General features: G+C 37.3%; 1 protein-coding gene and 1 long non-coding RNA gene across 2 annotated transcripts; both read right to left on the bottom strand.

Moving 5' to 3' along the window:
* Positions 1 to 1,221: 1,221 nt before the first annotated feature.
* LOC139964479 (tensin-3-like) lies at positions 1,222 to 15,601 on the bottom strand. Its single transcript, XM_071966069.1, is given in 11 exon segments — positions 1,222 to 4,608; positions 5,617 to 5,655; positions 7,783 to 7,851; positions 8,464 to 8,632; positions 8,821 to 8,854; positions 8,857 to 8,920; positions 11,215 to 11,392; positions 12,645 to 12,770; positions 13,275 to 13,352; positions 13,553 to 13,707; positions 15,302 to 15,601. Coding segments are annotated over 11 exon segments (1,221 nt in total). The 5' UTR covers positions 15,460 to 15,601; the 3' UTR covers positions 1,222 to 4,457.
* Positions 15,602 to 15,952: 351 nt separating this feature from the next.
* Positions 15,953 to 21,348, bottom strand: LOC139964483 (uncharacterized). Its single transcript, XR_011791984.1, has 3 exons — positions 21,077 to 21,348; positions 18,775 to 18,906; positions 15,953 to 17,211 (listed from the first exon to the last, which is right to left on the bottom strand). It is a non-coding gene; the product is annotated as an uncharacterized lncRNA (long non-coding RNA).
* Positions 21,349 to 24,189: the final 2,841 nt, after the last annotated feature.

The raw sequence follows: 24,189 nt of genomic DNA, 5'->3' as shown, positions 1-24,189 counted from the left end.
CGGGGCAAAAAATCTGAAATTTATCGATCGCCATCCTAGGGGAGGGGTTTAAGGGGAGGGGGGAATTTTTTTGTCAGGTAAGGAGGGCTTAAATGCAAAATGGTGGACTCTAGATGGAATCTATCACATCACGTAACTCGCCAAAAAAGTGTGGAATTTCTGCTTGTATAATTTATCCATTAGCTTTTTTGAACCAAAAAAAGGCTTTTTTGCTTGCTTTGTGCTACTTGATTCCACCACTGGTCAAATTCGGTGTTCCTTCCCTTCACAGTCCAGCATGTTCGGCCAAAAAAATATTTAAAAAAATATTAAAAAAAAAAAAAAAAAAAAAATTAATAAAAAAAATTAATAAAAAAAATAATAAAAAACGCGAATTACGAGAAAAAACGCGAGAATGAAAAAAAAAAAAAATCGGAAATCCGCGTTTCCGCGGAAGAGTCTCATGCCTGGATAGAAAATGTCTGTCGTGTTTGATAGTCAAACATGTAATCACTTTTCCGAGCGTAATTTTAATCCAAACAGTATCGACGAAACCAGCTAAAATTTGTACTCTGAGGCATTTACCCGAATTACACCTCAAAATGTAAGATTTGTACGAAGTTAGGGAATGTTGTTCCTTGCTGAGACTAATATATTGACTCAAGAAACTATACAAGCATAACAAAGATATATTTCTTGCAAAATTTGATAAAAGCCAGCAATTAAATCACAAACTTGAAGGATAGAACTTAACCACAGAGCAAATCACAGGTATCACTGGTACATTTCATGTTTGTATACCATCCTACAAACACAGGTAAGCTTCTTTTTTTTTTGTTCCTTTCTTTCCAGTGTTTTGCTTTAATTGCATGTCTGACGCTTACCCACCCAGACTGCATAAGCCGGTCCAGGGTGTGAATCATTTTTTAAGGATTTTGGAAGCCGTTCTTATTACTACTATTATAACCATATTTAATGCAGTAGATTAGGTGAGTTTGCTATATGCAGTTGTGTGATATATTGTCTCATATAGGGATATATTGTCTCATATAGGGATATATTGTCTCATATAGGGATATATTGTCTCATATAGGGATATATTGTCTCAATCGAGAATAAAAAGACAGTTGGATGCAAGAAATTGTTTACATTGACGAGTCACTGCCTTTAATTACGACCAATGAAATCTTAGGAACTCAACCAATAGAGAAAAACGAGAGAAAATAATGGAGATAAAATATGTTTTCTGTGTAGCATTTTATTCAAAAATAATGCACTCAATCCTGGGAGAAGCTCTTTACAAACAAATGTTATCGTTATCTTCAAATTCTATGGTATGGTAAGATCTTTAATAAGGAGCCTGCAAATATTATAACATGGATATCATAAACATGGACATATTATATTGTCCCTTACAACTTGTGAGTCGAATACAGCCTGTTGCTCACTAGTCTCAATAACAAGATGAAATGAGAAGAAAAACCAAAACTTTTGCTATATGTAATGGTCTTTGGAAAAGCTTAAGATGTTATTTCGTTGAGCCAATATACTTCATTGGGGGGGTTAAGAATAACATGAATACATTAACCGCTTGAACCTGATTGGTTAAAATTAAAAAAACAAAACAAATATAATTCAAAAGGACAGACAACATGTGTGACTCTAGACATTAACCTATACCAGTAAACCTTGAAAGGGCAAGAACAAAAGTAAGGCTACAGCTGAATTACCCTTTCTCTTCTTTACCCCTGGACGATATTCATTTCTGTATCCTTGCATGGGGGAGGGGGCAGGGGATAGATGGGGTAGGTTTCACAACCTTTTTCCACATCTTATACGCAAAAAAAACCCATCTCGATCTTAGCATGATCCTCATCTTGTTGGTATTCTAACTTCCTATGCTCAGTCACCTGCAGCCCCTCCTTCCCCTCCATTGCACCTCTCCATTCATCTGAGACCACCATCCTCCCTTGTTCAAAGCTTTCAAGATGATGAGATCAAATGATCGCTTTGCATTTTCTTCCTGGATCTTACCATTCATCTTTCTAAATGCATCACTACCTCAAACAACTTCAATATGGCCCTCCTACTAACATTCCTGCATAAATTGAATCCCTCATGACCCATCATGTGTCCTCTGCATGGCCATTGGTCCCCCCCCCACCCCTGATGATCATGGTCACTCTATTTGGTGATTGTATGCTCCTTTGTCCCATAATTGTCCATCTCTGCAAGGTTCCAGGAATGGGTACTCCATCATTTAACTTGTAAGATGCAGCTCTACCACTATTCATCGTGAGTTATGTCTCATTCTTCGGATCTTCACTTTTCGTTTTCTTTCTACAATATCTACATCTAAATGACTTTCATAAAACCATTCTACATTTGAAGTATCTATTACATAACCATTCCAAGGTTAGTAGCTCAATAACTATAACCATTACTAATTCCATTTTTTACAAATCAATTCATTTATCCTTTTTCTAACCATACATATGCCACACAAGTCACGACATAAGATATTTAAAAACATATTGTTACAATTCTGTCAGCATGCTAAACAAATCCAAAATATAACATGGCATTTTAACACAACACAAAAAAAAAGTAAATGCTGTACACAATAAATAAATAGCCAGGGCGTGATATACATTTATGTCGGTTTCTTTGTACACCTTGTTTACTTTTCATGCACATATTTAAGCAAAAGCATTTAAAATTACATTCTACGCAAAGCTCTTTTTTATTTTCCTTGTAACATACAAACTAAATTTTTTATAGAAAACAAGAAACTGATATGATGCAAAACAAAGTATCACCCCACGTTATAAAATCATCATCTAATAAAATATTTTACACTCTGAACTATCAAACTAAAACAATAATGGTTAAAAAAAATTTTATCTTGAAAGTCAAAAAAATTAGTTTGCTTTGGGGTTTGGCCAAAAATAGTTGTTTACCTCCACCCCCACCCCCTGCTTTTTCTATAAAACAAAAGACAAATGGATAAATTCATTTCTTGATGGAAAAAAAACAAAGAAGTTTCTTTAAAAGTGGTAACCTATTTTGGCCCAAGCCAAGGGTTTGCTTCTTAAATATGACTTTCTTTCACCAGTTTGTTGTTTATAATCTTTTAAAATGGTTACTGTGTATATTCTATGTAGCATATATGTTGTCTTTGGTTTCTAAAATCTTCACTACACTTTTTTTGTCTTCCCACAATGTGGGAAGACTGGCACACAGCACACATATCGTTTCAAAGATGCAAACCATATTTGTATCAGCTTTATATTAATATCATTCTTAGAGTAAATTGTTAGTTAGACAATCATACAAACCTATGAGTTATAACATACAATTATTCTTAAATTAGTCAGAATCCAATTAAGTTAGAAATAATATTAAAGTTACTCACTATATATTTTGCATTTCAGAGCTAACTCTCCAATAATATGATGGTACAGGAAAAGAATGCTATTTTGCATAAACTTGAAAGGGTGCGATCCTCTTCGATATGTTAACTACAGTATCATTAGACATGCACCTTTTTTGAATAAGTTGGCCTTATTTTTTCCTTACCTTTAAGGTTAGATTAAAAGCTCACTATAGCCAAATACAGTCCAGAATTAGAATCTAGTATAACTGGAGGAAACATTCAAGTAAAAGCAACAAGTTGGATAAATGCATCAAAAATACTGAATGTAAATGTTCAGTGACACTTTTTGTTGTTGTATTACATAAGGCATACTCCAGATCCAAATATCTAATCTTCCTATGTTTACAAAAAAATTCCCGAGAATTTATCTCTCAAATTCTTGTAAAAAAAATGAAGGTTATGCAAAGGTCTTTTGGAATAACTTTAAAGATGAAGAAATTATTAAAAAGCGTACAGGTTGAAAACTAAAAGCACCAACCACAATCAAACTCCCTGAATCAACGATCTTAGATTCATAGTTTATAAGAAGTACTAACAGAAACTTGTAGCAATTCATGGTTAGTTCAGCACTAGAAACAACAGCTTTTTATTATTGAAAACAAAACTCCAACCTTTGCAACTTGATTTTTATGCAATTTAAATATTTTCCTTTTTTTTTATTTGTTTTGTGGTTGTTACATATTTACCTTATTTGACTAACAATAGACAAGGTGTATGCAGTTAACATTTGGAAAAGCACTGTACAAGAAATGCTGCACGCAAACTATTGAATACTGAATTGTTGACAATTATTTTAACTTTTTACAGAAGTTCACAAATGTTGTAGAAACACCTCCATATAAAATAAATTTCAATGTGTCACATTTAGGCACTTCCTTGACTCCCGAGTCCATTCAGTGGTTTAGTTAATTGAAGAGGTTACTAAAGTCACTGTAGTATTTAATATAGCATAATACAATCATGAATATTCATCACTTTACACCGCTCAATTAATATTTCAGCCGTTATAAAAGTTCAAACTAATTCCTTCCTCTACTGTCGCTCACGGCGTCTTGATCTGCTTTGAACCGAGGAGAACCTTGGTGACAAAACTAACGATGGCCGAAGCCGGCTGCTCCACTTCGTGTTCGGCAAAAACCATGCACTGGTTGTCTGTGAGACTGCCCGGCTTACGAGAGACGAAACCAAAACACCTGAATAACGGAAAAAGAGAAAATTCAGTGGGATTGAAAAGCTTTCTTAATTTGTAAGTTTCCATCACTTTCAGCACACTTTACTTCTAGCAAGAGGCAAAATATGCCACAAAGAAGATAGTTTGCTGCATTGTGAGGGAAAGCTGTACCTTCATTTGGGAACTAGCAACCCCACCGGGGCGAGTGGATGGGTACTGCTAAAGAGGTTTTAACGAGGAAAAACTAAAATGAGGAAGATGGGTAAATTGTGAAAGACATACAGGATTGACAACCTTTGAAATTGTCACAAATTGCTTGTGCAGCTTTTTGTTTTGCGATTTGTAGCCATTCCTCCCCTACATCTCTTGATCCAGAGAATCATGTGGAAAATAACATTGTAAATAGTGTGAACTAAACAAACACAATGTTAGCACTAGTACACCAACAACAGCTAGTGCCCCCTCTATAACTAATAGCTAACTTTCAAGCCTCAATCTCCCTCCCAATGCCCCCCTCATAATCTTGACCACCCACCCACCTTACCCCACCCCCTTCTCCATCCAAAAAAGAAGACAAGCAGATAATATGAAAAGGGTTAGACGAATTTATGGAAACACCACACTGATCATTTGTGTAAGAATTTAATCAAAACTTAAATATATATGTATGTATGTGTCAATTATAAGCTTGAAATCAGGCAATGTTATATTGCTGGAGTACTTTCCCTGGAGTACATTCACCAACAAACTCACTTTTATTTACTGGGGTCAGAAACCTCAAAAGCATCATCGTACAGTTGTTGATGAAAAGTCACACCCATTGCAGCTAGAATTTGCCTCGCCTTCCTAATATCAATGATCACAATGTGCACAAACCCTCCACAGACTGTAACAAACATCATTTTATAGGGCCGGCAGACGATACAAGCATCACACGGAAGGTATCTACATTTCAGGTATTATTTATCCAGCCTGTTTGCATTTTCATTCGTTATTTCCGTCTCTACAGCGAGCTTTAGTATTTACTTACTTGGCATCAGGGCTGTCTTGGCCTTCCATTCTTGGAAACCTGAAATTGAATAGCAGAGCATTGGAATGTGTTAGGCAAGCAGTTAGGAGCGCCCATGAGAGACCAATAATAATGACATTTTCTTTTTCCATTCCACAATGTCCCAATGTTACCATCAATGTGGACTTTTCTTGGCCTTTTGACTTGCTGCAGAGGTGCAGGCTTAATGATTAGATGGGATTTAGAGGTGGGTTGGAATAAATATGTTAATACCATAAGTACATGGACCGTAAGGATTAAGCTAGCACTAATATCAGATGTGTGTTCGCACTTATCAAACCAGCATGGTTGCATCTGACTACCCAACATAATATGCAAAACTAGGGCACTTCCCAACAAATTCACTAGCGTTTCAACCAAGTAATGAGTGAATTGTTTCGCAGACTATGGCATATTTCTTCCAATTCCTCGAGATGGCGAAATTAAGTGGAGAATTAACAATACTAATCCCTGAACAGACTTTGGTCTGCAAATTGAGGTAGGTCTGGTAGGAATGTGTTAAGGACCTAAATAATACTGACTTGCTAGAGGAGTCACTCTGCAAATTACATCATTGACTTTGTGATAACATGATAGTGTGGAAGGATGTGTCACCAATCAAAACATGATCAGTTCTGTTATCAAACTAACAGAAAGGTGGCCCATGTTGTCAAGAATATGAGAAAGGTATCTTAGTGGACTAGTCAATTTAATACAGCTAGTACAGCATTCAGGGTTAATGCAGAGTGCTTGACAAATAATACAAGGATGATATTTCTGCCAAGTGAAAAAATAAATGTAGAAATATCCTTTTTGAAGGATTAACTAAAAGTAGTAGCTGGTTACCTCCAATAACTAATTGTTCTCTTACCAGAGTCACTAAATCTGGATAGGCTTTTTTGTTCAAAAAGACAAAGTTTTTATCTGGAGTTAGCCTAAACAGGTTCTCACAAAGAGGTGATAACAATTTACAACACATGTTTATTATTAAAGCAATTTTTGATGAGGAGAGAAATTAAGCTGTAAACACAAGAAACTGACTTAAGCCGCTGTCACTTATCAATTGGGAGAAATGTATGACGCAGGAAGGATGCAGGAAGGAGAAATCAGCTGGAGAGGATGGAAAGGTTTAGGAAACAAGAGGAGTCTCTGTGTCTGAAGAAATAGCATGCAGCTACAGCACACAGAAGGGTAGACACATTATAGGGTGATGTGAACAACAGATTTGTTCAAAACAGTGTAAGGGAAAGACGGAAGTTGTGCAGACAAACTCTGAGTTAAGGTAAACGACCTTAATAAACTTATACTGTTTAGTGGAAAGTGAAACAAAGACTTCGTCTATGCATGATGAGGTATTAGTATTTAGTTTAGAGGTCTTTGAAGGTTATTTCAAGAAGAGCAAAAAAAAACATACAAAGAGAATAAAGCAGCGACTCTTAATTAAAAAATTCCACCATTACAAAAAAAAAGAAGATTATTCTGAAAGTAGAGCCATAGAAACTACTAACTGCGGAACAAAAGCTCTTGAAACTAAAAGGATTATGTAAACGACAATCTCCATCTTATCTTGAATTCTCACATTTCATGATTCTTGTCAACCAAGCGATATGTTTCTTCTTAGAAACATACATCATGAATCTTTTAACTTTTGCAATTTAGACCATCTTAGAATTCCATCTATATATTGCACAGCCAGAATGCCTGAGGCTTCAATTGTTCCATTGTTCTATTGTTCCATTGTTCAATAGTTCCATGTTAGTACCCCTTCCAAACTTTCCCTGGTTTACTTCTTTTTTCTTCTTCCTTCCTTTCTTTCTTTTTTTCTTCTTTGCTTTTGACATTACTTGAAGATTCAAGCAGACTTAAAAGGAAAAATGATTCTATCAATGAATGGTCTTACCAGAAGGTGCACCCAGATTTGGAAAACATTTTGCACTACATATCAACACCCTTGATAGCACTGTACCACTAAAACTCATTCACACACTTTTGCTTTTCTATCCACAAAATGAAATTTGAATGAAAGATGGAAGAACCCAACATGACATAAGACCATGATAACCAGCAGATTGCACAAAAACCATGCATTTGTGAGAGCAGGGTTAAGGCAGAGCAGTAGAGTAGTTGAGGAAAAACAGAATTACTCACTTTCTGGAACCGGGATCCATTCCACAGTACAAGATGGACTCCACTGGGTAATGTTTACGGAAAAATAGTCTGGAGGCCAAGAAAAAAATACATTTTTTAAAATGAGAGGTCAAAGGGTATCAAATATAAAATATATAGTGGGAGACATTCATGAAAGTAACAAAATATGGAACAAAATAGAAAATTCTATAACCATTGCTGATGCTGTCAGTCAAGAAATAAATTGATGTTTGAATTTAACAAAGTAATATTTGCTGCTTCTGTTTCTGTTATAAAAAAATGTTGGTGAAATGCTGAGTTTACATGTACAAAATATGCAATGCATCGTTGTATTTGTGCAACAATTTGACAATGGTGTATTGTTGTCAATGAGGTGATGCTGGATAATTTATTACCAATTAATGTGTTGATGAAACAATCTGCATGCTTTTCCCAAGATGCATGTTTGAGGTGAATTCTTTCTCACAGAAACTGTTGCACAAGGAAAGATCCAACTGCACTGATTTCTTTAAAAAATATGGTTAGTGTGCAACATCAGTCTGTAGCACAGCTCCCTTCCCCCCTTCAGTCCCCATTCACCTACCCTCTACTCACCTCCTCCCCCCCCCACCAAAAAAAAAAAGACTCCAAAAATTCTTCCAAATAAACTATTTCATGAAACATTCATTTTAAAACAGACACTTCCTCCCACTGTCTGTCAGGGTCACACCTTTCAGAGAAACTTTAAAGTAAACTTTGACCCCTTTTGGCCTATCCTTCTGATTCATGACCCTCGTTATGGCCTCCCTTACTGCACTTGGGCCGGTCAGTGATTCCATGTCCACACACTGAAGATACAGCACACTGCATGCTAGAGGGGAGAAAAGAACAATAGTTTATAATCATAAGCATAATAATAATAATAAGCATAATAATAATAATAATAATCATAATGATAAGGGAGATGAGAGATACCTTTCATTTTCCCAGATTCCCTGCTGTGAGTACTGTATTGATTTTCTTTTTATCTGATTTTGTTTATATGTTTGTTGTACTTACCAGCTCCTTGCTGAAGCAATGCTGCAGCTGATTTTTAGGGTCAATGGCATCCGGGGAGTCAACTCCTCCAGCTGGATCTGAAGAATAAATACAACAAAAACTTGAGGTTTCCTTTTTATCTAATGCTTCCCACATCTACAGACATTAGCACCTCCTCCCACTACCACAGACCATAACCATTCCAATACCGCAAACACCTGAACTTAGTCCCTCCAACTACCACACAAAGGTTACCAATCAAACTACTGCCAATAACAGTCGAATAGACTACTAATTAAATGAGCCTCTCCCACTACTATAAAGATGAATCCCTCCCAACACTACATTGCAACCTCTATTCCACCTATTCCAGTCCACCTACTTCAGCAACAGCCACTCCCAGTCTTAAAAGTATTGGCTTCCCCCATTAACAATGAACCTTAGCCTAAATTACTACTCAACACACACAATTTCCCACTACTACAACCATTAAAAACTTTAAAAAATGCATGATTAACCCCTATCAAGTCTATAGACACAAAGTCTTGCAACATGTACTCCAGCCATTGCCACAAACATGTCCCTTCCACTTTCTATAAAAAAAAATTCACTTTAACTGAAGTTGTTTAGCATTTATCAATTGCTGACCTCATACTCACCTGATTTCACCTAAGCTTGCAGACATTACAACAGCATACACATTAAATCCCCTAAATGAATGATGTTATACTTTGGTTTTTGAGAAATATGATTCTTTTTCAATTTTTGGGTAATCAAAACTGAACTGTATTAAAAGTTGCTTCAATATTCTGCTGCCTCAACACATTTATATCCTTTTCATGCTGCTAATATATGTCTGTTAGTTCAGGCTTCAGGGCTTAGAAACGCAATCCTTTGCTAACTAAATGTCAGATCTTTACTTTCCCCTACACTTGTAGATTTTTGAAATTCCTTCCAGGTCTCAAACAATTACATGCTTCTCCCCTCATTGACAGTTCACACAGCCACAAATGTGGCAGTGCAAGTTACAATTTTTGCTGCAGTGTACAACCTTTTCAAATCATATCTGTCTTAATTTCTTATTGAGGATTAAGTAAAATATACAATTTAATTCCTCATTTACACATGTAAGTATCTATAGAGTCACCATAATTTTCTTTAAATCTATCCTGCCGCTTTTTATGTTCTTCTCAACAACAACAAAATTGATCTCATGGTTTCTACAGTTTATAGTTTTATACAGTTACAAGTAAATCAACAATGAAAATTCCTTTCCTGTTGATGTCTGGGATGTATGAAACTATAATGTGTGGTTGGACAGTCTGCAGAGGTACTGTGGGTTTTGACAGCCACTATCTGAGGTAAACACTGGTTATACATGGATTAACTAAGGGTAACTACAGGGATGTAAGTGCAGCCCAAAAAAAAAACCGGAAAAATATTGGGAGACCCCAGATGAATGCCGTCCTAACACATCCTACTCCTAGCTCTGACTACTTACACACTATCGTTACTGTATGTTAGGCTAGATTAGAAGTATTAGCGCTAACACATCCTACCCCTAGTTCTTACTACTTACACACTATCGTTATGTTAGGCTAGCTCAAAGTTACGAATACGTCGCAGCGAACTACGGAATAAAAAACAGTCTCACATTCGAATGCGAACACAAATATCGACTTTCATATGCGTATCCCGTAGATTTCCGCCGCTCACAAATATCACAAGCGTTAATTCCAAAACTTATGTCGAGCACCAGCAGTTACGAAGATATTAATTAGCAGTCCAATCAACATGAATTAGGCAAGGTTTTTCAACGACAGAAATGAGCTATAAGGATTTGAAGTTCGCACGTACGCAACGATATTCACATGGCAAAATGTTGTACGGTGCAATGCGATGATGCGAAAGTGGAAATGGTATTTTGAGTGATCGATGAGTGAAAATTGAAGTTAGCTTGCTGCAACGGGCCAGGCATTTTTGCCGCGTTGTGGAACTTTATAGGAATTAAAAAAAAACGGATTTCCGTAAAAATACGGAAGACTTATTGGAATTTAAAAAAAAACCGGATTTCCGTAAAAATACGGAAGACTTACATCCCTGTAACTAACTGGTTATACATGGAGTAACTAAGGGTAACTAACTGGTTATACATGGAGTAACTAAGGGTAACTAACTGGTTATACATGGAGTACCTAAGGTAACACACTGGTTACACATGGAGTAACTAAGGTAACACACTGGTTATACATGGAGTAACTAAGGTAACACACTGGTTATACATGGATAGTAAGCATAATAAACACTTGACCAACTTTGCATTGCATATGAAGTCTGGTGGCGTTATAGATTTTGTTAACCTTTCATAACAAATATTTCACCCATCTTGGGAGATAATAGATAAATGTTCTCAACTTACCAACATCAGGTAGGACTAGTTTACAGGGTAAGGCAAGCTGAGTGAGGGTGTGTTGGTAAATCAATGCAGAAAGACTGCCAAAGATTGGTTCGTTGGTACAGCCTTTCAATCTTACACCTCTCGTGTTGGGTTCAATCAAAAAGTGTCTGATCAACTCATTCCCTGGATCTCCACCTGTTGGGATGTAAAATGATCCATGATCGATTTAGACCATCAGTCAATCCATCTCAATCTTTCTGAAATATTTGATGTTGCACTGATACTCATGTCAGCACTTCATAATAAGACTTTCAGATTACAGTTTTACAAATGTTTTGGTATTTAGTTCCTTCAACCCTCCTCTTGTGGGTGAAAGCTTGGAGGGTATGTTGGGTATTATATTCTGTTTTTTTTTTCTGATTTTATTATCTCTGTTAAGTAACTCCATAAGGTAACTTCACAAGGTTTTCCTACATTACTACGTATTCACACTTCACTCTACTCCTGCTATTTCACTACTTCATGAAGACAACTCTTACTATTTTCTAAGTTTCATATTTGTGTTCCAGTTTAGTAACACTATGTCAGATATTTGACTTTCCTTAAAACCATTTAAATATGACAACCAAACTTGTGAAACAGGAGTACTTTCATAATAATCATTCCCTATTAAGAGCAAAAATCTAGGTGCCAATCTCACATGGTAATGACATGGTATATCCTGCCTTTTCCACAAGATATAAAATTATTAATAATATTAGTAATTGCAACCTGGGCATTTTTCCTCCAAGATTTTATTTGTGAGAAAGTCTTTTGAAACCTTTGGCAAGCATTAACTAATAATAGAGTGATATAAGGATACATCTTGCCTGGATTTTCTTTCATTATTCACTAAGTACCATGGAAACATCTATACAGTTAAACATAGGCGACATTCTAATTGGATAATATCAATGCTGTTGATGAATAATATAAGTGTAACCATATTACCCATGGCTTACACACTGATCACTCTGTTTGTTACAAAACCAAATTTCTGAAGATTATTGCACCACAATGAGATTGTAGCGATCAAAACTTGAAGAATTTACCGTTTCCAAAAACTTGCGCACTACAAATGCATGTTTGAAAAGTCATTTGAAAAAGAACTCCAAGTGATGTTTATCCACTGCAGGTGGATTTATAATCAAGAAAATTCTCTGCTTATAAAATTAAAAAAAAAATTGTACTTTTCTCTTGTTTCTTCATTGCAACCTCTTTTAAGTTCATGTTGAAAATAATGAGGGTAAATGTTGGACATTCCAGAACATATGTTTTTTTCAACTTCAACATCTGGTAAAAGCCCTGTTTTCAGTGGGTGTGTAAAATGATTACAAAATGAAAATTTTGATTCGCATCCCTACCAAACCAAATTATTTCTTGTTGCAATTTTTTTCTGATCTCTTACCTTTTTTCGGAGGTGCATTAACTGGAGCTTGGGAAACTTTGATAGCCAGTCCAAATGCTCCTGGGAAAGAATTGCTATCCCTCACCACAAACGTACCAGGTTGTTTATCACGCAACAGGTGTATAGCTAGTGACGAGAACAGATAGTAAATATATATCACATTGTGGCCACCATTACCATCTACTAGTGTTACACACTACACAAACAGTAAATATATATCACATCATAGCCACCATTATCACCTATTAGTGTTACACACTACACAAACAGTGAATATATATAACATCGTAGCCACCATTATCACCTATTAGTGTTACACACTACACAAACAGTAAATACATATCACATCGTAGCCACCATTATCACCTACTAGTGGTACACACTACACAAACAGTAAGTATATATAACATCGTAGCTACCATTATCACCTATTAGTGTTACACACTACACAAACAGTTAATGTATATAACATTGTAGCCACGATTGTCACCTACTAGTTTTACACACTAGACAAACAGTGAATATATATATAGTTTTGCCTTGAAGCGAACCATGTTCGGCTATTAGTCTGAGGGAATTTCAATGATTTCTTAAACAATACACTTCAAAATATACCAGAGGTTTGCTTACCGTCTTCCCTGGTGATGTGTGGCTTGTACCACCATGACGACAAATCTTTCACAAACCTCACATGTTCCTTGTTTGGATCTGTTGGAAAAAGAACAAAAAAATAGAGAAAAGTCTATCATGAATGATTTAGCCTCAATAAGTGGTGTGCTAATGGAACAGTGAGACACACAGTAAAAGCATACACTGAATCCATCTGACAATGCCCAAGTCTTGACCTGGGACTCCTGTGTGATATAAGATCCATCAGCAGTTATGAATTCATGTAGAGAGATAATTACCTGCTAGAGAGTTGTTGCTTCCATACGGTGAAGTGAGGGGCATGAGATAGAAGTTAGAGGGTGTGCTTCGACCACTCTGTATCGGTGATGGACCAGCAGGGGACACAGCCTGTCTTACTGGGCTTGTAGTACTAGGTGAAACTGCAGAACCGTCACTGTGAAATAATAATCAAATTTATACTCAGATGAATTTCGAAGAGTTTATGAAATAATACAGGATACACAAGAACTGATGAATGAAATATGCCTTTGTGAGTTGTACTAACTTCAAAGTCATTTCTTAGATAATCATATTCAAATACCATATTTACAATTATACTGACCTTAAGAGCAAAACATTAGAATATTATCAACACATTAACCAACAAAAAAATATTTGATAAAAAGTTCACATAAAGCAAAACAGATTTTTGAAAGAGCAGGCATGAATCATCTTGAAGTCTAGTTAAACTAACTTTCTTTTTTCAAATTAAACAAAGATTTTAAATTTGAAAACAGATGTGACTGTTCACTGAATACTTGAGAGAATCCTAAGTTTTAACCAAGCTTGCCTAACACCATAACATTCAGCATTGTATCAATGGTATCATGACATTTTGGAAACTTGCAACTATCTAAACAATCAGAAACTGTCTGTAAGCTGTCACCATGGAAACTGAACCTAAATAAAACCAACTTGTTACATTTATTGTACATTTATATGGAATTCAATGCTATATTTTTATTCAATAAATCACTCCTTGTGCTTTACCTTTTATTACATTTTCGATTGATAACAAATTTCAGTTGGAATAAAATTTTCTCTTACAACAGCTCAATTAGGTTACTTACTTTTTCATTTCAGAGAACCTTGTGATATGAAAAACTATTTAACATCTCTGAGTTCAAAACTGTAATCCTCAAGATTTGTCCTAACAAAATATCACAACAAAGCAGACTATTAAATACTTCCCAGCATTCACCATCATTCTCGAAATGAAATGGGTACCATAAAAAATAAAAGTAAATGACTTCACGAGCAGCAACGGAAGATATGAACGAGGGGATGACAGATACTCATTAGCTAGGAACTACAAGAATGACCCACTGACCTCGCTCGACTGAGTGATTCAATAACAAGGATTAAAGAAAGCAATGCCACAGGCAATTGACTCTGCTGAAAGGTCGGCAAATCAGTTTTTATATCAAGCAAATTAAAAACGGATTTGTTAATTCGATACCTGGCAAAATGTCTTGCTCCAAGATGGGAAAGTTTAATTTTTGGTGTTCCCCTTTATTCCTCGAAGAAGACGAGGCAATTGCCCTTTATGGTAAAATTAACTTTATTTGATGTTAAATTTGAAGATACTATCCCATTATTATTAACTTGAACTTGGCAAAATGTCTTGCTCCAAGATGGGAATTTTTTTATTTTTTATGTTCCCATTTAGTCCTTGAAGAAGACAATGCAATTGCCCTTTACGGCAGAATTAACTATATTTGATGTTAAATTTAAAGATATTATCCCACCCATATCCCAACTATTTGACCAAAAAAGTCTAACATATATTGTGTAGATTTGAGAGAAATTGAAACAAATGTTTACACTAGACAAGACAGAGAGAGAATGTGTTCTTAGCCAATGTAACAATCTAACCAAACTCTTGATTTAATCCATATCTTAACATGAAATATGATTGTAAAGGCTTTAAGAGACCCCCTCCCCCCCCCCCTCACTGTTCCACTTTTCAACAACTGCACAAATCTTACCTTCCTGAGGAACCCCTTCCTCTATTACCACTCCTGTTGTCGTACAGTGTTTTGTAATTCCCGTTTGGTGGGCTCGCAAACGACTCGTCTATCCGTGGATGGCCTCTCCTGTGTCTGTCACTGAATGTGGGATAGAGAGGTTGTGGCTTGTTCTTCATACGATCACTGTAGGTAGGATACACTGGTGGCGGTCCACTTGTCGGTTCCAGACTCTGGAGATCAGGTGACCTAGCTGATTCCACCCCTCCCACACCCTGCTGGAAAATGGGAGACTCCTGTTGGTTGACGTGTTTGGAGGGGGCGTGGCCTCAGAGAAACTAATAGCAGGCGGTTCCCCTCCTGGACTCTGTTGCTGAAGTCGTTGCAACTGAGGATGTTGCTGCCGATGTTTGTATGTTGTCTGCTCTTGTTGTGGCTGTTCTCGTTGATGTAAATGCTGTTGCTGTTGTGACTGTGCCTGTTCTTGTTCATATAATTGCTGTTGCTGTTGCTGTTGCTGTACAGGTCGCTGTTGTTGTTGCTGTTGAGGTTGTTGCTGCTGGTACAATGGCTGCTGCTGTTGTTGAGGGGACGCTGGTTGCTGTTGTAGTTGCATCCGAGGCTGATACTGCTGCGACTGCACTGTTTCTTTTTTGATCTCCTGAGTATACACCACCCTATGAGGTGCATGTTGTTGTGTCGGTTGTACTTGCAATGGTGAAATATGTGCTTGATGAGGAGAGGCATACTGTTGAGAGGAGGCATACTGTTGAGGGGAGGCATACTGTTGAGGGGTGTGCTGGAGAGCTGTCTACCTGGGCACACGTTGAGGGTAACCATACGGTGACTGCTGCACAGGCACATTTTGATGTGACCGGGGAACAGACTGCTCTATGACGGCACGCTGCGGCTGTTGCATGTAGTGTGGTACGACTTGTTGAGCATTTGGTGATCGACTTGATGGTGGATGTGGCCCAGGGTTGTCAAGCTGTGCTGTTGGTTGTTGACCTGGGTAAACAGTTGTTGATGTTGGTTGCATCTGTCCTGATACAGCAGATAGGGACTGTGATGGCTTGACATAAGCAGGAGAAGAGTTCACCACTTGTTGTCTGTTTTCAACCACAACTTGGGCATCAATGGGCATTGTATGAGAGGATGGTGTCGTCTGACCATCCACGGGTGATGGCGGTTAGGCTGACCTAATCTGTTTGATGGCAAGTCCTCAATGACCACCTTGGTAGGTGACAGTTGAGTTTTGGAGATTGGTTCCTCTACCGGGTTATGAGGCTGTTGTGGAGATGTAACAGGCACTGGCTAGGATGGCTGGGAACCCGCTGGTACATGGTTCCGACACCTAAATGAGGGAGGCTGTGAAAGTTCTAATGATGGCTGTGACATATGCTGATTATTCGTCGGTTTCGCCTGGATGTGGGCATACATTACCGGTTCAGCTGGCTGTCGACTTGGTTGTCTAGATTTTGTCGGCTCAATGTCAACTTGTGCATAGTGAATCTCGGGCTCTTGAGGTCTGTGCTGACTAGAGGGGTATTGAGGTCCATTAACTCCCCTCCCACCCATATCATTATAAGACCAAGGGCTGGTTGGCCTGTCTGGCACTCCCCCTCTGGTCTCTCTGGGTGACACACTCTCCAAAAGTGCCTCCAAAGATTCACATCCACATGTACATTATTTTGTGGCAATGTTCTGTTTTCATTACTGACAGGAGTCCTCCTCCATGGTTCACTCTCAGCAAACTGAGGAGGTCGGGCAGTGACTTTATCCACCTTTGCTTCCAATGAGTATGACTGCCTTCCATCACAGGTCTGGTATTAGTAATAAGTTTCCTGGCTGGCTCGGGGTATCTCAGAAACGAGGCATCCATAAGGTCCTCGTTAGCAAGTTCGGGGAGAGTGGGTGAGGCTCATCAGGACCTGCAGGTGGAGTTAAAAGAGTTACCACTGAAGATCATCAGCACATCTTAGAGTGTCAACATGGCAAATTTACTATTATCCTAGAAAATTACACTCAAATTGACTATAATCCGAGAAAATTACACTCCTATTTGCTACAATTTGAAAAGTTACACTCAAATTTACTACAATCAGTTATGGAATACAATACGTTGTAGTTATCTTCATCTGTCAATCCAAAAAATGAAAAGTCAACATAAATAAAATCAAATACATGCCTGAAGGCATTACCACACAGAGTCTGTGCAACATGATGACAAATGTAACTCCCAATTTGGCACTGTCTCAAAAGTCATTGATAGTAATAATTATCACCATATTCAAGAGAACAATTTTTTTTCAAAACCCCTAGATTTAGCCAACTATGAACGAAAAGAAACATGCTACAAACAGGAAAAGTAACAAAGAAAAATACACACACTAATGCTGGGCACCATTGTCTGAAGTATGGGGAAAATAACAAATATCAAAAGTTGTGAATAATGTAAATGTCTCGATCAATCAACAAATTCCAACTATAGGTTACATAACATACTATAGAAGCAGAGTAAGACAAAATGCAAACGATTTGAGGCTATATCTTAAAAATGCCCCTTTTATCTGATACTAGTTTCAAGGCTTCTTGGCAAAGGTGGGAGGGGGGACGGCTGTGAAGTTGACCTTTGTTTGGTGTTAAGTTCACAGCACAATTATTATACCTACAAATGCTACTCTCCAGAGTTCGTTCCACAGATGATGGGCCAAATCAACTAGGGATCTCCCATACTGTAAATGCCTAGTCCTCTGACATATCCACATGAATTCACAGTTAGGTTAAAGGTATGCAATATTGCCCCCAAATATGCCAGAAATTTAAATATTGTCACCTCGGTCATAATTCTCAAATTGGTTTTATTACCACCTTGGAGAAAATTGTTCTCAATGGGACATTCTGTCATCTCAGGTATTCATGTAGAATGATTGAGAACAATTTGGAGAATTAAAAGACCTCCAGCAATTAGCAATTATAGCTCTAGTGCTATAATTTTGGGCCTACACAGACTACCTTTAATTACTAAAATAACTTACATGTATATGTGTTACAAAAGAGAACAAAACAACAGAAAGATGCCCCATATTTTGAACAGTAGCCATAGCTTTCAGAGCAGTGTTTATTTTAAAAAAAAATCAGTAGGACTCGGAATTCTCATCACAGGAACTTCAGAATTCATAAACCTTAGCAAAGGTCAATTAAACCAACAACACATAATGGCTATACCAAGTTTGTTTTTGGCAAGCTGACTGTAACATTGTTCTTTTTACATATTGAAAGAGCAGTTCATAGATATTTCAAACAAATATTTTGCATGGAAACACGAGGCTAAACAGTCAGTAAAGTAGGATATTTTAGTTGTACCATTTATGAAAATTGCACCTATGTAAGTTGGTTTGCATGAATAGGACAATATTCCATGAAAGCACTATTCGCATTGGTAAACTGTGGCCAGGTGACAATATATACAAAACTATTATACTGTACTGTACCTTTGTGTTTTTCAATGGATGCTCACGTTGTGGAACATCTTTAACATCTGACGCATCCACCAACATCATTTCCCTGTCTGTAGACACTGCATCTTATTTCTCTAACCATAAAGATGCAGTTCTTTAAGTATTCTGAAAAGAAAGAAATGAATATATTTTATCCACTATTATAAAGCAAAAAACACCATTAATGCTACTGGAGGAATAAGTTTTCAGTTTCGAGCATATTGCCATATAGCAGCTAGGTAGCCTACTGTAGGCCCCTCAAGTGGATCATACACTGCATTAAGGAAAACAGTATATTATCATTATCAACCACGTCACAGTCCAGAGGGGGAAAATGTAACAATTAACACTAATATATAATAATATTGCAGTTGACACCTACGGTCCCCCACTTCGGCAGCCGATGGGGCGGGGGCGACTAGGGGAAGTTGGGGGAATTCAATCAGTCAGTGACGACACCAACACGTCTCAGGAGAAAGCAAGTCCTGCCTCACCAGTCACCATCTCTGACTCCTATGCATGCTACTAATGGTGGGGGGGGGGGGGGGTGGGGGTTACAACCCAAGGTGCCGTAGCATTTAGCATTAATACTCAGATAGTAATCAAGAGAAATCATTTTAAACACACATAGACCACTTTTAGAGTTTATTAAGGGTTGAATTACGCCATAACTGGTTTACTTAAAAACAATACCAAGGAACTTTAAATACAAGCCTTGGCTGAGGTGTTAATCTTTGATGTGAATGATATAAGAAAGCAGTCACAGTAGTGATTAAGGTTATCCACTGACTGTGGTACAAGAAAAAATAAGTGAAATGCAAACAAAGACTGGATTTACTGGAAAGCTTTTTGAAATTGTAATGGGAAGCTAAGGGAAAATATGCTGATAATTTCATTATTTGTGTCTTAAGATCAATTGAAGTAGTAAGTGTAAATTACACACTAAAGCAAGTTCACTTCAAATGCTGAGCTAATTGCAGGTGGCAAAATATTTTATCCTAATAGTTTAAGGTACCTCTTCTAGTAAGGAATATGAACGATGGGTGTATTCAACCTTCAAGTACTGTACTGTTGTTTCATAATGGCTGATCAGCGACTAGTTCAAATTGTTTTCCTGGGGGCTTTTATCTTCATTTTTTGCCCCAAGTTCCCTCAATCATATATTTATAGGCTAGTTTGGGTAGGTATAGTAGCCTACTTGCTCCAGATGGGCAGAGTAGCTAAAGCAGAAAGAATAATTTAACAACTTGGATTTAGCTCTGGCATGAATTGGTAATTTCACTTACAACATATACTGTGCATCCACGCATCAAGCTGTACAGGGAGGGATGTTTTCACAATTTCAGTGTATGGCCCTGTATTCTACCTTTAAGGCCCAGTCACACTATACCGATTTTTTATCGTAATACTATCCGATTTTCCCGGAGGAATCGAAACAGCCTGTTTTCCATTCGGGTCTTCTAGCCACAGTGATAAAGGACCTGATTTGCTATCTGTTGAGCCATTCCGTTGTGGAATAGCCCTCTCCTAACTTTTGATATTGACTCCGTTTCCTTTTATCGGATAGCTATCCGATTTCTCTTCTGATTTTTATCGTTTTTCGATGTGACGGGACTTCAGAATGTAGTCAGTTCTAGAACCCCTCAGATTTGAAGTAGGTATTCGAATATTCCACTGCATTCATTACATTCACAACCACAAACCTCACTCTTCGGCCTAAAATCGGAAAAATTGGACCGTATTCCGATAAAATATTGCTTTAGTGTGACCGGGCCTTTACTCTGTTGATGCAGAGTGGTGCATATAAATAAATGAAAGTGAATTGTTCCAATGGTAACTAACATTGAGCAGAATGTATAGCCAACAATTGATGGAAAAAAAATGTTGTATGCTAATGTTCACATAATACCTGAGTTGATTATGGATTCACCTATCTTGATGCAGAGAACAAATTATGAAAGGACACCCTGTACAATATTTTGGCTAGACTTTTGTAGGCTTATATTATATAGGCTACAGGTTCATTAATATCAACATGTACTTTAGGCCTCCTTAGTTACACAAGTTACAGGCTGGGCACTACACAATAGAGTGAAAGCAGAGATACATCTAGGCTCATTTTCCAATTTAATGTCAAGAGCTAGCAGCACTGTTGACAGTGTTGTTACTTCAACCTTTGGTAGGCATATGTCTATTCAAAACATGCCAACACTTGCCTAACTAGTGAAAGTCCATGATAACTCTAACGTAATTTTTTCTAAGCCTATACTAAAGCCTAGCTTAGTTCATTACATACCTCAATAACAGTCTTCTTTCTTGTCTTGAATGGGAGAACGAGATGTTCGATTTCTGACTCCATCCATCGAAAGAGACGAAAGCTTCTGTTACAATCTTCCAATTCATTTACTTTTCTATTTTACATGGTGCCCAAATACCCGCTACGTCCACCGCTTCTGCATATTACCAATACAAAACCTAAATGATAGAGGTTTTCGCCATTTGAGTCACACTTCGCAAATCACGAAAGGGGTATATCGTTGCACAGTCTGGTATGATTCATGGATAGGGATGGGTTCCACTACTACTGGTAACGCAAGTTAGCTCTATACATTTTCCCCCGCTGACGCACGAAAGTTCTGTACAAAATGACGTAACATTTACTTTTGGCATGTTCGATGTTGATAAACTATGGGGGAGAGTGATTTTTATATAATCCTTTTATTAACTGTAATGCGATTAAATCATTACATACATTAATGTCAATCACTATTGAATTATAATTTATTAAAAACAGTGGAACTAAATATCATATCAATCTCTTTAATGGCTTTGTCATATTTCAATTCATAACAATGTATATTTTTAACACCAACAGGTAATGATACAGTCCATGTTGAACTGACGAGATTCAAGTGAAAATAAAGGTGGGAAGGAAGTTTGCCGTGAAGAATATCTGTTTTGAATTGTAAACCGGATTACAAGTTTCGTGAAAAATGCTTTATAGACGACTATTCTTTCGTTATAAGGGTATAATTTCGTACTTAATCGTTCGAGCATTTCAAATTTTGGCATCCACAATACCATAACCGAGTTTCGTCTGTCGGATTGGAAAGGAATGGAGCATAGGCAATAGCTACGGAAGATCAAATTTCCCGCGAATGCCGCAAGAGCCTTATTGAATGCCCGAGGCAGCAAAATCCTTATGTCCGTACCACTAAGGACGGGTTTTCAAATGTGACCTTCAATCGTTCAAAAATTTCTCAATTTCTCTCAGGGGACACCCCCTCCCCTTACACCACTCCCCCATATCAATCGCAAAATGTGCTCCCGCCACCTTGAAATTCCTGGCTGCGTCGCTGATATACATTGAACTGTATTTATTTGCATCATTAAATCTTTTCGGTGGAAGACACTCTTTAGCCATGTTTGCAGTTTATATGTTTATTTCATATTCAAAGTTAGTACCAAACAAGTACTAAAAGCATTGGAAGACGAAAGGTAAAAACTCTTCTCATAAACTAACTGAATCAGACGATGAAAAACAGCAGCTTATTAGAAGACTAAAGGCATCAGAGGACAACAGCTCACTGGTAAACTAACAATATCAGAATGTGAAAAACATCTAATTACTGGAAGACTTCAAGCTACAGAGGAAGAGAGACATCAACTCAGTAATAAACTAAAGGAATCAGAATATATGAGACAACAAGTTAGATGAAGACTAAAGACAACAGTGGAGAAAAGACAGCAAGTCAATATGCATTGAAGGCAAGACGGAAAGAAGGAAAGACAACAATTGAAAAAGATATTGAAGACAACAGAGGAGGAAGAAACAGGTGAATGGAAGACCTAAAACAACAGAGGAGGAAGGACAACAATTGAAAGATACATTGAAGGTAACAGATGGAGAAGAACAACCACTCATTGGAAGACTAAAGACACCAGAGGAGGAAGGACAACAATTGAAAAATACATTGAAGGCAACAGAGGAGGAAGGGAGACAACAGCTGAATGATAGACTGAAGACAACAAACGAGGAAAGATGATAATTGAAAAATACATTGAAGACAACAGAGGAGGAAGAAGAATAACAACTGTATTGGAGCATTAAAGACACCAGAGGAGGAAAGACAACGATTGAAAAATACATTGAAGGCAACAGAGGAGGAAGAGAGACAACAGCTGAATGGAAGACTAAATACAACAGAGGAGAAAAGACAAGAATTGAAAGATACATTGGAAGGGAACAGAGGAAGAAGAACAACAGCTGAATGGAAGACTAAAGACAACAAGGGAGGAGAGACAGTAATTCAAAGATACATGGAAGGCAACAGAGGAGGAAAGACAACACTTCTTAGATAGATTGAATACAACTGAATAGAACTGAAAACATTGAAGGATGAGAAGGAAGAATTACTTCAGCAGCAGAAAAAGGTTAGACTTAACATAACATGTGCTTATAGATAACTAATGACCAAGTTACCTGACTTGTGTGTAAATTTAAGTTTTAATTTACCATTTGCAAACACAATATGTATTTTCAGAAATTAGGGAATGTTTATGATGTCCAACAGGAGAGGTCAAATGATGAACATATTAACAGCTTTTGTCTCAAGAATTTTATACAAGCATGATATTTAGTTCAATGATGAACATTAACTCTACACGTATTAATAAAGGACAATGACACATGTAAAAGTAAGAACTTCAAGAAGTGGAAATTTGACGAAATCCTTCTAGGCGGGAAATTTTACGAGTACAAAATCCCTATTGTATTAATCTTTAAGTGATGCACCTAGCCTACACGTCTCTACTTTCACCCACAGGTAAAAATATTCATTCCTTTTAAGAACAGATCTTTCAGAGAGTTTGTAACGCATGGCGGAATGCTTTGTTGATGGGAACGTTCTCTACTAAACTTAAGTTGCACCGCATTGTTCTAATTCTCTAGTCACAAGTGATAGTTTAAGTTAATTAACAAAACAGGAAATCTGCATGTCCTATGGCACAATCTGAAGTAGATTGAAGCAATATGGGACTTATTGATCATCACAACGTCTGTCCTTAAATGTGATAGGCCTGCATTCCTTTTTCTAGAACAGTTGTTCCACCGTTCCTGACCGGTTCCTTTTGGAAGTATGTATGTATTTGTATGTGATTTAGATCCTCCTGCAAGCAGGAACTCGCGAAGCCATCATTTGCTTATCAAAGCCGCAAGATGACCGAAGTCAGTCTCTTAGATTCATATTTACCGTCAATTGTCAACAACTCTGTAACTAGACAACATACATTAATCTTGGAGTGACTCGAATTCGGGACGTTATGATTGAAAGGCACCGGCGTTAACTACTGAGCTAACCATCCTTAAAGAACTTGTCTTAGCCAAATATTCCATGACCTTACGAGAGG

The sequence above is a fragment of the Apostichopus japonicus genome, chromosome 23 (genome assembly GCF_037975245.1).
Source record: "Apostichopus japonicus isolate 1M-3 chromosome 23, ASM3797524v1, whole genome shotgun sequence".
Taxonomy (NCBI): Eukaryota; Metazoa; Echinodermata; class Holothuroidea; order Aspidochirotida; family Stichopodidae; genus Apostichopus; species Apostichopus japonicus.
Note: the sequence above shows the minus strand (reverse complement) of the source record. Positions and strands in the feature narration are given on the sequence as shown.